This window comes from Poecile atricapillus, chromosome 2 (genome assembly GCF_030490865.1).
Source record: "Poecile atricapillus isolate bPoeAtr1 chromosome 2, bPoeAtr1.hap1, whole genome shotgun sequence".
Classification (NCBI taxonomy): domain Eukaryota; kingdom Metazoa; phylum Chordata; class Aves; order Passeriformes; family Paridae; genus Poecile; species Poecile atricapillus.
The window spans coordinates 25,685,632-25,700,906 of record NC_081250.1 but is presented as its reverse complement, the minus strand read 5'-3'; the positions used below and the strand labels follow the sequence as shown (position 1 = coordinate 25,700,906).

At 43.8% G+C, this 15,275-nt stretch overlaps 1 protein-coding gene across 1 annotated transcript; it reads right to left on the bottom strand.

Annotated features, from left to right (window-relative positions):
• Window positions 1-8,716: 8,716 nt before the first annotated feature.
• TAC1 (tachykinin precursor 1) lies at window positions 8,717-14,883 on the bottom strand. Its single transcript, XM_058832566.1, has 6 exons — window positions 14,834-14,883; window positions 14,104-14,241; window positions 13,899-13,995; window positions 13,261-13,284; window positions 11,541-11,594; window positions 8,717-9,342 (listed from the first exon to the last, which is right to left on the bottom strand). Exons 2-6 carry the CDS (start codon window positions 14,224-14,226, stop codon window positions 9,293-9,295), a joined length of 348 nt encoding a protein of 115 aa, XP_058688549.1. The 5' UTR covers window positions 14,227-14,241; window positions 14,834-14,883; the 3' UTR covers window positions 8,717-9,292.
• Window positions 14,884-15,275: the final 392 nt, after the last annotated feature.

Below are 15,275 nucleotides of genomic sequence, written 5' to 3'. Positions count from 1 at the left end.
AGGGCCTCAGGAGCCCTTACTCCATTGGTCAGAGTTTTTTATGTAGGATGGTTTGAAATTATGTAAATTTTTTGAAACTGTTTAAAATCACAGTAAAGTGTAAAAGCAGCCTATTTTAGAGTCTTTGGAGGGATGGACTTATTTTTTTCTGATAGAGACCTAATTTTTTTGTTACCATTGGCAGAAGTTGTGGAAGGAGGATTTGATACAAGATAAGCGTGTGTTTGAGCTGGCTATTGAACATTGTCTCAAAGGAGAGAGCAGCTGAATTGTGGGAGAGGCTGTTTATTTCTGTAACAAGTTACACTGTGTGTTCCTCAGTGCCCTTCCATGGAACAACAAAAACACATGCACCATGCCTGTGTCAGTTCCTCATTTGGAACTTTGGATCCTATTGCTTTTTATTTATGTATTTACATAGACATTGTGGTTGATGGAAAGGCTGCAGTCAGGAAAGTCTCAGCCTGTCTCTGGATGCAGGTAATGCACAGAAATGTAATTGTATTTTTATTTTAATTTAATAATTTCAAATTATTTTCATTTAAGAGGGTAATTTAATTTTTTTATTTACCACGTTTGTTCCCAGAAGAGGGACGAAGAAGAATGAAGCAGAGAGGTGGTCTTTGCTGCTGTGCTTCTCTGCAAGTTGGTGGGAGTAGTAGCTAGGGGAGGTGGTACATTAACAGCTGCTTTCTGAGACCTGTTGGTGGTATTTTACCCACTCCTCTCTGGACTGCCACTCTCCATCTTTTTGTTGCCTGGAAACTCTTTCAAGAAGAGAAAACTAGCTGGGCAAGCAGTTTTTTCCAGCACCATGCTCAGGTTTGGATCTTTCAATCATCCAATGTGGTACAACAAAAGATGTTGACTACTCCGGAGTCCACCCGACTTTGTGTTTCTCCCATGCAAGGGAGTCGGGGCTGACTCCTCCCCTTGTTCTGTGTCCCGGGAAGCCAACGGGCAGCCACGTTTTCCCCAGCATGACACAAAGAGTGTCAAAATTTAAATTCGGATCGGGAAGTTGCTTCCGGGATGATTTCCTAATTCTTTTAAAAAACATTTATTTTTCCAGCCGGTAGATGGCAGCCGCTAGTTAGCGCGTCCGTGCAAACGAGCTCCTCATCCCTGGGGAAGATGCTCTCCATCCTGCTCTCCTTCCTGCTCTCTTTCTGCTTTTAATATCTTTCTTCACAAACGACTGTCACTGGGATTTGTGCGTGAGCCTCGTGGAATTTAATAAGTACTTGATTAGAATAAGAATAAAGCCAGGCATAAAATAAAATGCTTTCAAATTGATCTTGCTCAAAAGATGTTGTGCAGAGCTTCCCATACTGGTGCTGCAGGTAAAGCAGCAGCTAAGAGTTGAATTGTATTAGTATTGAGGGCATCCAATATTCAATTTAGAGATAATTCAAAACAAGTTATATTAAAAATCAGTAATGTGAGATACAATACGTATAAAACGTCAGTTCTAGGGAAGATGGCAGACAATTCCAGACTAGGGAATAAGCAATGTTAATTTTACCTCTGAAGTTGTTCAGGTTTTTTGTTTTTCCTTTTTCCTTCATGATTAGTATAGGGATCACAGGATTTCATATAGTCATGCAAAGAGAACATTAAGCTAGAATCACAGAAAAATTTGGGTTTGAAGGGACCTTGGAGATCATCAAGTTCCAACCTCCCTGCCATTGGCAGGGATACCTTTCAGTAGACCAGATTGCTGAAAGTCCCATCCAACCTGACCTTGAACACTTCCAGGAATGGGACATCCACAGCTTCTCTGGACAGTCTGTTCCAGTGTCTCACCATCCTTACAGTAAAGAATTTCTTACTTGTATCTAATATAAATCTACTGTATTTCAGTTTAAAGCCATTCCCCTTGTTCTATCACTAAATATCATGAAAAACATCCCTCTCCAGCTTTCTTGTAGGCTCCCCTTGGGTACTGGAAGGTGCTGTAAGCTCTTCTCTTTTCCAGGTTGAACAGCCCCAACACTCTCTGTCGTCATGGAGCAGTGCTCCTGCCCTCTGATCATCTTCATGGCATCATCTAGGCTTGCTCCAACTGCCCCACATCCTTCCTATGCTGCGGGCCCCAGAGCTGGATGCAGCAGTCCAGGCAGGGTTTCACCAGAGAAGAGCAGAGAGGGAGAATCCCCTCCATGTTCTGCTGGCCACACTGCTTTTGGTGCAGCCCAGGAAATCATCAGCTTTCTGGGCTCTGAGCATACACTGCCTGCTCATGCTTGTCCACCAGTGCCCCAAGTTCTTTCCCGTGGAGCTGCTCTCAATCCATCCATCCTCCACCCAGCCTGTGTTCACATTTGGGATTGCTCTGACCCAGGTGTGAGGCCTTGCCCTTGCCTGCTTGAACTTCATGAGCCCACCTCTCAAGGGTAAGTTTTCCAGGTACACGTTCAGAAAGGCTTAGGTACTTGTTTTCTCAAAAGTATTATTTTAAAAGTAGAAATGCATTGTGTACACCTGAGCATCTAGACTTTAGCCCTGTCAGGAAAAAACATCCCCCAGTGACCACTGGTGGTGTAATGGCAATGTGGAAACACACACAGTGTTTTTTCTGCTCCAGATGTGTTCTGAGAGAGGTCTTCTGACTTTTTTTTTTTTTTTTTGTGGTACAGGGTGCTTAATTGATGAATTTTCACCAAGAAGAACATAGGGTAATTGAGTCCAAAATAGTGCTTTAGAAAATTATAATACTAGGTACTTAAAATTATTTGAACTGACCTCAATTCCTAAACCATAATAATCTTGCAGAGACAAAGATGAGAGTCAGATTATTCTGGCTGCAAAAGCTGCCTCCATTTTTTTGCTACTATCAAGGATAGGAGTAATTGTCTATATTAATAAACTGTATTACTTAACATCTATCACCACTGCTCTTGAAGACTGCCTTTAACACCTGGGGCAAAATGTATATTAATACAAATTACTTTTGATTAAAACCATTATTATTTTAGCACAAAAAGGAAGGGGGTGGTAGAAAGGAACATTCTCTTTTAAATATTTAAATACTCATTTTGCCAAGGTGATACAAATTACTGGCTGACTGACAACTTGCTAATAATAGCTTAAAAATGCAAATAGAGCTATTATCCCAATTGACACTAATTGGAACTCCTTTGGCAGCCTGGGGAGGGCAGGACAGGAAGGTTTGATTGTTTCCTCAAGCTGGAATTGGGCTGGTAAGGAAGTGTGGGGAAGATGTGCTGTGGAAAAACAGGTTTCCATCTGCAGACATCAAAATTCATCATGCTGCATTTCAAGAAACTGCTCAGAAGCACTGCCTTGTGCCTATGTAACAAATTTGGTGAGGTTTGTGGTGCACTGACACGCACACAGTGCAGGGTTTGCCAGGGCTGAGTTAGCACTGTGGGAATCCAAGCTGTAAATGCTGAAGTCACCCAAACCAGCTGTGATGTCTTCTGGGTATTGTGGAAATTCACTGTTATAAAATTCACTGAACTATAATTTTTTTTTTTAAATGCAGTCTTAGAATAACTACACCTTATGTATATATTCCTTCATTAATTATTGTGTATCTTCTCCAAGCAAGGTTTGCTTCCAGAGCATGTTGCTTGAATTTTAATGCTTTGGTACACAGAAACACAATGTGGCTATTGTGGTCTGAGTGTTGTAACAGTGAAAATGAAAGCATTTCTATGTGCCAAAATTGAATATCTGTCATTAAGGGTGTTCTATTCCTCAGCTAGATGTTTTCAATGCTAACTATTTCATGAAAATAAAATGCTGAAAATGTGTTAACATGTATTGGTGCTGAGGCACTCCAGCTCTGACTGAGAATATAAGGCATGGATTTATGCAGTTCTCTACGTAGTTAACACAGTTCCACTCTCTCATGCCTTCAGGTGGTGTCTCCATTGTTGCATTTGTTTGATTTGATGATCTTAAGGGCCTTTTTCAACCTAAAATCTTCTGTGATATGTTGGTGCAGGTGTATCCTTTAACTCTTTTACAGCTATGCTGCTGAAATAAAAACATAGGAAATGGTTTAGATAGGAAAAAAACTGAAAAGGCACTTCCCCCCACCACAAATATTTTCTTAGCATTTAACATTATTCTTTATAATTTGTGAAGTTTCTTTGCACTTTGGTAGCACACTGCAGAAGTGGTTGGTTAGGCACATGGTGTGCATTGCATTTCTAGCTCAGACACTGTTATTACTTCTGGACATCTCACCTTGCTGGGCTGGGCTTCTGGGAGAGCGTGAAGCACCATGACAGATGAAGTGTTTTGTTGTCTAACTGTCTGTTCACATTTAATTTCTCCCATATGCAGTAAGTGGTAACATTGTTTAATTTGGAGATGCAGGTAGAAAACAAGAGGTGATGCTTTTTGCACATGCTCTGTATACCTCTCTTTAAAAAGGAGTTTCTGAGCTGGTTTATTCTGACAGAAATCAGATATCAATCAGGAATGGCACAGAGATAATTTTTTATGAATATCATAATGAATTTCACACAGTCTGTCCAGCTCACGAATGTTTCAGTCTCTATCAAAAATATTAAAAGAATAATGCACAGATAGTCTTTTTTTCTTCCCTGAAGGATATAGGTTCAATGATATTTGTTCACTTTTTCATTTGTTTTGTTTGTTTGTAACACCAAAAACAAAAATTAAAAAAATCACTTCTCTTTCAGTAACAAGTATTTTCTATAAAGGAAAGTGAGCTCTTCTGCAGACATGAGGACATGTGGCTGTATTCTGGCACAGTACAACTCCAGGGAAGGAGCCACTGTGTGTTCTTGTCCTGTCACTCTGAGATGCTTGTCAATGCAGTGTGTAACATTATGGCTGAGGGAACAGCTTGGGCTCATCAAAAGAGAATTTGGTCATTACCAAAGTTTGCACTGGGACTTGCTTGGTATCTCTTATGATAAAGCAGCCAGCCATAATTTAGGAGACATAGTTTAAAGGACAAAGTTTGCATTTAAATAATGGCTGTTGGTAGATCTGAAGGAGCTGTTACTGGTGTACTCTGTATAAACTGCATTTTAAAGACTCATTTTAATAATTTTCAAAAAACCTCTTGATGTTTTTCTGCTCTAGCTCATGATGGCTAGGGGCTGGGTTCCTGCAAGATCCCCATGCCCAGACATTTCCAGATCCTTCCTTTTCTTTTGGTCAGGACCATGCTGAAAAATACCAGTCTCCTGGCATGAGCAGAGCAAAGACTTGCCTGTGGTACCAGAATTAGGCAAGTGCTGCAGAGCCTGAGCTCCCCAGGTGAAGTGAGGTATGGGGGGGCCAGACCCCCCTCCCAGCTCCCCATTTCATGGGCAGGGTTTGTGAGCAATGGCTCTGGCTTTTGCTTGCCAGGTTAAGTTTGGCTGCATCTCCATCATGGACAGCCATCCATGCAACAGCAGAGAGATGGAGATGATGGGTAGAGCTGCTGGCCCTCTGAGTCACTCTTGGGCAAGACAGGCCCTGTGAGAGAGAGCTTGAGTTCAACATCCCTGTCTGGGTGAAGGGGAGTGTCTGTGTGTAAGGGAGACAGTGCCTACCAGAAGAGCAGCCACATGTCACAATGCAGATGATTGATGTATTTCTGGGGGAAAAAATAAGCAAAAAGGGTGCTAAATGTGTTGGAAGTGGGCTGTGATGTCAAACTGCCTACAGCATCCTGAGTGGGGACAATTATCAGCATTGGGTTTACTCTCTGTGCTGATTTCCTAGAAAGACTTTTATTGCTTTATTTAAAGCTTGCTTGCATTTTCCTGGCAGATGCCTTTGCTGCAGTGTTATTGATTAGCTTATGCAACATGATGGATGTCAGACTGCTGCCACCAAAAAGAGCTCAGTCTGTGTCACAGTTGTGGCTGGCTGTGGTGGAAACAGTGAGGGATTTAGGCTCCAAAGCCTGCAGTGGAGCTGGAGAGTGGGCACTGCCCTGCAACCCAAGGCACAAATGGCCTGGGGCTGCAAGCAATGCTGTCCAACACATAGAAGTGTTTAAAAGCTGATGAAGCCCTAAAAGGGAGATTAAAGACCACAGAAACTATTTAAAACTCCCTTTGAGGTACTCAGTAGTCTATAGACTATATTGCTTAAGACTAAAGGCAGATAAAAGACATAATTCCTCTTTGCATCTCCAGGATCCCAGAATGCCTGTGAGGCCAAATATTGTCGTGGGAAGATGTTGGGAGTGAATTTGTGGCAGGAACAGGCAGCTGGACTGGGTGCCTGCAGATGTGTGCAATTCATGCACCTCCACATCTGCCCAGGTCCAGCTGGGCAGGCACAGCCCTGGTGTGGCATGACTTGGCTGAGCCATTCCTGCCAGCACTGGAATGAGAGGAGGGTTCTCTTTTCCTGCCAGTGCTGAAATGGGATGAAGGGTTTTTAATGTATTGTTGGTAGAATCAGTTGGAACATTTCAGGCTATGCCATTTGGTGTGTTTGCTTTATTTCTAGCTTGGAATATATGTCTATACAAACATATAAATCAATGCCAATTTGAAATTTACTGTTCAAAGCCCAAATCAGTACAAATCTGAGATTATTTTGCCACCAGAAATTGAAACTAGTTGTTTCAAATGCCAGATTGAAACCACCCAACAAACTGACATGTAAAAGAAGAGTATTTTGGTGGCAGAGGCTCAGCCTTTCCTTCCAGAGTGGGTAGTGGAAATGCCACTGACATACTGGAAGGAAGGGATACCACCTAGAAGGACTTTGACAGGTGTGAGTAGTGAACCTAAGTGAATTTTATGAGGCTCAGCAAGGCCAAGTGAAAGGTCCCGCACCTTGGTCAGGACAATCCCAAGAATAAATACAGGCTGGGTAGGGAATGGATTGGGAGCAACCCTGAGGAAAAGGACTTGGGGTTCTTTGCAGATGAGCAGCTCAACATGACCTAGCTCACAGCCCAGAAAGACAAGCACATCCTGGGCTGCACCAAAAGCAGAGCAGGTTGCAGGGAGAGAGAATGATTTTGTCCTTCTATTCTGCTTTGATGAGACCCCACCTGGAGTGCTACATCCAGCTCCAGGCTCCCCAGCACAGGAAGAACATGGATTTGTTGGAACAGCTACAGAGGATGGGGAAGAAGATGATCAGATATTTAAATTGAAAGAGGGTAGTCTTAAATTAGTTTTAAGGAAGGAATTCTTTACAAAGCGGGTAGTGAGACTCAGCAACATGTTGCCCAGAGAAATTGTGGATACCCCATTCCTGGAAGTGTTCGGTGTCAGTTTGGTTGGAGCTCTGAGCAAACTGGTCTAGTGAAAGACCAGTCCATGGCAGGGGGTTAGACTAGATGATCTCTAAAGTTGCCTTCCAACCCAAACTATTCTATGTTTCTCTAGAAAATTCAGTCCTGTCCGTTTAATGGATACTGTTATTTAGTACCTGTGCTGTCTTTCAAACACTTAAAGCCCATGTGCACTTGTGGGCTTTGCAGTGGTTTCTTCTGCAGGGAGGCTTTTGAGATGTGCAGGCTGCCAGGAGTGGGGCTCTTTCATTCCTCTCCGTGTGTCACAATTCAGTACACATGGACTGTGAGCTCTGTGAGCACCAGGGTCCTCCAGGCAAGGGTAACAGCATTTTAAAGTTTTTCTTTTTTTCTACCCTTCACCAAGCATTATTCAACATGATTTCCAAAGTCCTTTTGCTATACTGCTAGCCCAGCAGCCAGCTTCTCCTCACTGAGCTCAGTGGGAGCTCATACAGAAGTTTATTGGTCTGAAAATTAGCTCTGGAAAGACAAAGTGCCAGTAAAACCACAGTGTCTCGCATCAGTGTGGTCCCTGCCACATGTCACCTCACTTTTCCCACCACGTAGACCTTGATAGATCTGGCTTCTACCCAGCTGAAAGTGGGATCTGTTTTAAGCATGGGCAGGCTTAGGTGCTGCTTCTAACCTGGCAGGAGTGAGGTCCAGCACCCCCCTGCTCCTCAGAGGGGAAGTTGATGATTTGTTGATGAAGTTACCTGATGATGCCTCAGGTAACCTTGAAAATGGAGGTGTACGAGTTCATTTCCAGAATGGAAAACAACAAGAAGTGAATTCCTTTGTATTACTTATTTTTAAATTTAATTTGTATGCACTGACTGCTTTTATTGGCGATTCATCTGCAATGAAAGTGTGCATCATAGCATCAGAGAAGTATAGCTCATAGCAGGGGGAAACAAGATAGAATTCCAGCTGCCTTGGCATCTGGTGAGATGGATGTAGCATTTCAGGACTATCCTGGATACATAGCAATCAGATATTTTAATTAAAAAGATAATTACAGTCACATTTTTTTTTCTTTTATATTGCATGGATTCATGCTCACAGGTGCTTTTATTGTGAAACCGAGGGATAGAATTTATTAAGAGCTTGGCTTTCAAATAATAAACCTACAATATTGGATTAATTCCACAGCAAATTATTCCCCTTGGAGCTGGGGGATACATCATGCTCTTTCCATTCAGTCAACATGCTTCATGAGTCCCATCAGGCTTGGAAGGGATGGCACCTTGTGTGACCTGGAGCAATCCCAGGAACTCCTATCTCCAGTAGAAAATCCCTCAAGCATTCACCAAACACACATGAGGAGGCTCACAGCCTCCCTGCAAGAAAGAAAATAATTTGATATTTCTTTCCAGTCTCAGACCACTGTTGCTTGGATCCAAATCTCATTCCAGACCAACATGGGAAATAACTCCATCACTATCACCAAAGGAGGTATGTTGCAAAAGCCCCAGAGTAGTTTTTATTTAAAATGTTACTATCATAAAATTCCAGACTATGAAATGAAGACCTTGGATTTCCATTCAAACATTACCCATCCCCCCTTTCAAAATATATTGATACATAATCACAGAACATAAAACATGCTGCAATGATACAAATATATTTTTTGATACAGAAATTACAGTACATTATAAACCATGAAAACAAATTGAGGCACTAGACGGAACATCATTTCTGTTCTGCACTAGCTGTGAAGCTGATAGACTTGATTTCAATGAACCAAAGCATACTTGCTTGTTTAGTAAACATAACTTTACAGGTCATATCAAACAATGTGCTTTGTTGTGAGACATCACCAGGGTCGCTGGTCCTTTCAGAACCACAGCACACCTATACAACATGTGTCACTGCCACAATATGAAAAATAATATTTTTATTAAATGTACAACTCAAAAAACCAAACCCCTTCAGTTATTAAATAAATAATTATTTCATACAGTGGTTAGTTTATATTACACTGCATTGGCCATTAGAACAAATGAAGTTTAATAAATAACGCACGGGGATGTCTCATTTACGCCTCCGTTCGTAATTCTGTGCTATGCTCCCTTCGGAGGACCCTGCAAAAGACGAAGCAGACTGAAGCACAAGGTACAGCCTTGCATAAACACCAGCAAGCAGGAGAAGTGTCAGACCTGCAGCCAGCTGGCACCACCAGCCACCAGAGGTGTGTTTGGAACAGAGACCAGGGCTCCTGGCCCGTCCCTGAGCTGCTTTGATTTGGTTTTACCTCCCCGACTACACTGTCCTCCAGAAGGCTGGAGGTCTGAGAAGCATTTTCCACCTCTAGTCCACTGAGCTGCTTGAAGCACCTTAAAGTCAGAGCCCTTTTACCTCCCAGTAATTAATCTAACTGATGGGATCTAAACATTCAGGACAATTTGTGGTAGAGGGTTTCTGCACAGACATATCCACCTTCATTCCTGTGCAGTCAGCTCTTTGAAACTCTCCCTGTCCACAAGCCCTGCGCACAGGGATAATTTCACTGTACACTGAGGAGCCAAGCTCCTCAACTGTACTCAGACTACCATGCTGACAAGCTGCAGGCTTAAACAGTCTTAAGTAACATATTTTATGTTTAGTAGTGTTAGATTTGTCTTTCTTGCTCATTTAAAATGAGAGTGAAATCCAATGAGCCCTTCTTGAGCAAGGCTGTTCCCTAACCAGGGACTGAGACACCAGAATCCCATTACCCTGCTTTGGCACCTAAGACTGTAACTCAGCAACATGCTCGCACCCAGAGGGACAGCATCAACTCCTGCCCATTACCAGGGAGCTCAGGGGCTTTTGCAGAAGAAAACCACAGCATGGGGTAAAGGTCCTGCCCAGTGAGATATCTTCCAAAAGGGAGAAGTGTGGGTAGTCCTAACACTTACTGTTCTGGATCTTGCTTTAATTACACAGTCCTTAGGACCTATCTTCTCTAGTGGAGCAGAAAAAAACTTCTTAGCATTTTCCCCTCAAGGAATCCGGCAGAAAAGCTGTGAATTCTAGTTTTAACTGTCAGACAGGTGTTACATAGCCCAACAGAGTAAAACATCATGATTCCCTTTTGTTAGAAATACCACATAACAGTATCCTGACTATACCAGCAATTTTGAAATTAGAGCAATAAAATCTTTGCATTTTTTAAACACATTTTCTGTATTTTACATTCTCATATTAATGTAAATGTAATCCCAGTGGAAACCAAACCAAATTTATTACTTACAAGCTATTTACTTTTGTGATAGCAGATATATTTACAGGTATTATGCATTTAATAGCTATTGCCACCACAGAAAATTGTACAAAATTATTCATGATATGTAGCAATTTGCAAAATAATGCAGAGAGCAATATTACTAGTCTTGAAGGGGGTTTAATTGAAAATAAAAGTTACTGACAACCATAATTGCAGAATATAGTTCACAGCATGTATCCACATAATACAAAGGTGTCAGCTAGTAATTTAACTTTTATCATCCATTTAACAAAACAGTGAGAACTATTTCAGAGACATGAAATGCATATCAGTTTTTTTATTTTTTTTAATTCTCATCCTGGGGAATCATCTGATACTTTAAGGCTCACAGTGAGGGATTTCCTCAGTATGGCCCTATAGCATGGGGAAGGGAGGTGGAGCTATGGGGAGTCTCTAGTTTCCCACAGGGGTTCTGCATATGAGGGGAGAGGAGAATTCTGCCCTATGGATGCTATGGGAAAATAAATTCACAGTATTCATTCAGAGTTTAAAATGCTTTAGGTGAAGTCAAAAGCTGAAAGAGGCTGTGAATGTTTAACAGCCTGATCTGCAGAATGAAGTGACGTTAATGGCAAAGTTCTGTTCTTTCACCTTCTACTCCAAGTATTAGGAATAAAGATCTGCAGAGAAGATATCCCTTTACCTGATGAGGTCTGGGTTTAGACCTTGCGTTTTCAGCCTCCGAATTTTTAATGATATGTCAGTAAAATTTAGGGTTTTTTCTTTTATTAGCACTTAGGGGACTATCAGAACTTGCAAGGACAGGGCAGTAATGAAGGTGCTCTGGGGAATTCTACCTGAGCTTTCCTACAGCTCAGACCAGCCTGGTCACTTCAAACATTGAAGTGAACTCAGAAAAATCTTGGGTAACAAAGAAAATCCTGATTCTTTTTCAGAGAACCCTGGATCTACACTACATAAAAACTGCTTCTTCCATCCGCTGGGAGAGAACAAAAAGGCAACGGAATGAAGAGGCTGTATATCACCAAGCATCGGATTTAGTCAAATACATACCAGAATTTAAAGATCTTTTGCCCATAAGTCCAACAAAGGAGTCTGTTTTATGCCCTGAAAAAATATATTTAGGGGTGTTTTAATACATTTTAACTAGGCAGGGTTTTAAAATAACAGGTTTTGTAAGGAAAGAAGACAGGGTCTGAAACTGTTTCTATTACTGTCCAGTTGTTCACATAATTCTCAGACAACAGAGAACAAACAGCAGTCCGACTAATCAGACTAAACAGGATAGACCAAGGCACAGGCCAGTTAGTGGACATCTTCTCATTAGCTTAGACAGAACTTTGGCTTTAGGTTTTTGGGGTTTTTTAAGTATAATGGAAAAACAATGGTCACTAACACTAATAAATCTTATTTCTCTCTCAGTACAATTCCTACTGATCTGAGCAAATGCACAAGAAGGCAGTGTCTTGGTATAGCCTGCATCTGTGTGATGCACCTCTTCTACCTGTTGTTTTATTTCTGTAATGTGGAAGAAAATTCTCTCTCACAGGTCAGGTGGAAGCCTTACTGGAGAAGAAGCCAATGGGACTCTGTGTCTGGACATGTCTGAGCTAGACAGTCTGGCTCTATTTTTGGAATATTTATAATTTCAGGTATTACCTTCCTGTCCCATTAGTAATCCCCAAGACACTGGAACTGTAAAGGATAAATTACTCCAAGTTTAGGCCTACAGTACGTATCAGGTTATAGTAGTAGCTGTAGTTTCAGATAAGGAATGAAAATGAACTGTTCTTCTTTATCTAAACTGGCTTTTGAGACAAACATAGAAGTCTGTCTTTGGAAAGAATTTTTCTTGGTGAATTCATACAAAAAGCAAGATATTCAGACCTCACATGTATTAATTCAAATACATGTTGAAATACATTGAAACAGTTTCAGAAAAGTATAATTTTTTACTTTAGTCACCAGGTAATTTGGCATGAGCTTTGTATCAGACTCTCTGATCTTCCAATACATAATCCTAGAGAAAGCATTTTTTGGATAATAGAACACTGGGACAGTTGCTGGCCTCTGTGGGCAGAGGAGGTTTCACAGAATAAAAGATCATTTTTTACTTAAAAAAAATCTTCCAGTTTCTCTTTAGACGTCATGAAATAATTTCAGAAAAAAAAACTACCACTGTGCGGAGCAACTTAATACCCCAGTGCTGACATCTTCTGCTTGATGTTAGACAGAATCAGAGCAAGGCACACTTGTTAATGGGGCAAGATATGGCTCTTCATATGGCAGCTCATCCTCAGTCAGCCCCTGCTGGGAGGGGGAGTCTGGTTCTCAGACAATGCTGGGAGCACAGATACCTCGCATGTGAGGACATGGGCGCTCCCATGAAAGCATTCTTGGGGACTTGGGAATTCGTTATTCTAATTGTCCAGATTTTGCCATCTTAATTGCTCCTCTCAGAGTCTGGCAGTAAGCCTGCCTTGCCAATGAGAAAGGCTTACAAAATCCCCCCTTGGGAAATAAGGGAGAGCTGCAACATCCGCACATTAATATGGATTGAAATCTCAAAGCTTGCAGCAGCTCAAATGAGATATAGGCTCACAGTGGCACTGAAGGGGAGGTTTCAATTCTTCAACAGATCATTTCTCCACCAGTAGTGCTGCCAGTCCCTAGCTGAAACCAGTCACCTTCTAAATAATCCTGTCAAATACACTGCTCTCTATTTGAATATCTTCTAATGATTACTTAAAATATTTGTATTTTTTTAACTTACTTTTGTGAGAGATCTGGCCATATCCTGATTGGAAGAGGAAAGGAAAAAGAAGAAAGACAAAAAGAATTGTTAAAAAAGGATTGGCATATACATATGATGCTACTGCAATGCTTTGAAAAATCAAATACAAAAAATAACCTACGCATATTCCACCTAAGGAAATTAGAGTGATGGTTTACAACTGCATTTCTCCTTCAAGAGACTAAAAACTTGTTTCAGCTTAATCCACACAATTTAGATTAGTTTAGCTCAAATTTCCTAGATCAATTCTTGGTTCAGTAAACAAGCAGAAAATGTGACAATAATTGTACACTAAACCAATTTTCACACTTTGGTGATCCAGTGGCATGCATGCTGACCTAATTATCATGCTATCCCTTACTGGGATTTACGTGCTGGAACAGGTGCACACTTAAGACTTTAAAGCCCTCTCTTTTCCAATCAGTGAGTTTATCTCATATAAAACTTAAAAGAAACAACCCAACAAAAAAGCCTAAACCCAAAGTACCCTCACGGCAGCCTATGAAGCAGATGTCACGCATTATTCCCGAGCGATATCCGTGTAAGGTTTGGGCAGGCACTGGGAGAAGAGGCGTGCGGAGAGGCGTGAGCAGCAGCCAGCCCCCCGCCCCGCTCACCGGCATCCCGCTTGCCCATGAGGCCGAAGAACTGCTGGGGCCGGGGTCTCCGGGCCATCCTCTGCAGGAAATGCTCCAGGGGCAGCGGCAGCTCCTCCTGCGGGGCGACAGCGGGCAGAGCTCAGTGCGGACCCCCCATTCCGTCCCAGCGCCAGGCACGGAGCTCCCGGCTCCGACCCCCTCGCTCCCCCGGCCGGGGGCTCACCTTCGCCTGGTCACTGTCGGACCAGTCGGACCAGTAGCTGAGGTCGTCGGTGGCCCCCATCTCCTCGCCCAACGCCTGCGACGAGGCCAGGAGGAGCACGGCGAAAGCCAGCGGGAGCCTCATCGCCGCCTCGGGGTCCTGCGGGGGCAGAGGTTGGAGCCCGCACACGCTGGCACAGAGCCCCCGGGCACAGCTGGGGACACACTCCCTCACACGTACAGCCCCTCCCGCACCGAGTTACACCGGCACCCCCGGCCGGGCGCTGCAGAGCCCCCGGACAGACACACAGCCCTCACCCACTACAGCGGCACACAGCCCGGGGTGCTGCCCCGCACAGACACACAGCCAGCGGCGCCCCTTCACTCACACACACACAGGGGAAGACAAACACACCCTCACACGTCTATGCACATCTAGGATTCACACCTTCCTAAATACACACACGCAGCCAGATGCGTCCCCCTCACACACGCACCCAGGTACACATCCATCCACTGACAAACTCATACAAAGAGCTTCGCACCTTAAATGCTCACATCCACGTAGGGCCGCAGCTGTCCACACACACAGACAACAGAGACACGTGTGTCCAGAAGTGCACACTCACTCCTTTGCACATCCAGACACGTAAGAACAGGCACAAAAACACACTGGCACATCCCGAGGCGCCCACGAACAGACACACGAGCACGTACAGGCACCCCCGCAGAAGGCACACACACATACAGACCGGGACAGAGAAGTGCACAGGGCCAGCCCCTCACAGCCCCAGGACAAGCGGAGCCCTCGCACACGGGCACGGCCGGGCTCCCGCAGCGCACGCACCGTCTGCAGCGGGGAGGGCGGGCGCTGCTCTCCGAGCGCATTGGCCGGCCGCGGGAGCGCTCCCCACTTTATATACCTGGAGACGGGGAGGGCCGAGGCAGCCTCATTTGCCTAAATGCAATTACCCTCGGTTTTATCGTCCCAGCCCCGTGCCAGCCCCCGCCCCGGCGAGCAGCCCCCGCCCCCCGCTCCGGCGTCGCCTCTCGGCTCTGCCGGGGGCTGTGCGGTGCAGTGCTGTGCAGTGCCGTGCAGTGCGGTGCAGTGATGTGCAGTGCTGTGCAGTGCTGGGCGGGGCGGCTCTGCTCCCGCCGCAGCTCCGCGCCCTCGGGGCCGCCCCGCACCGTCCG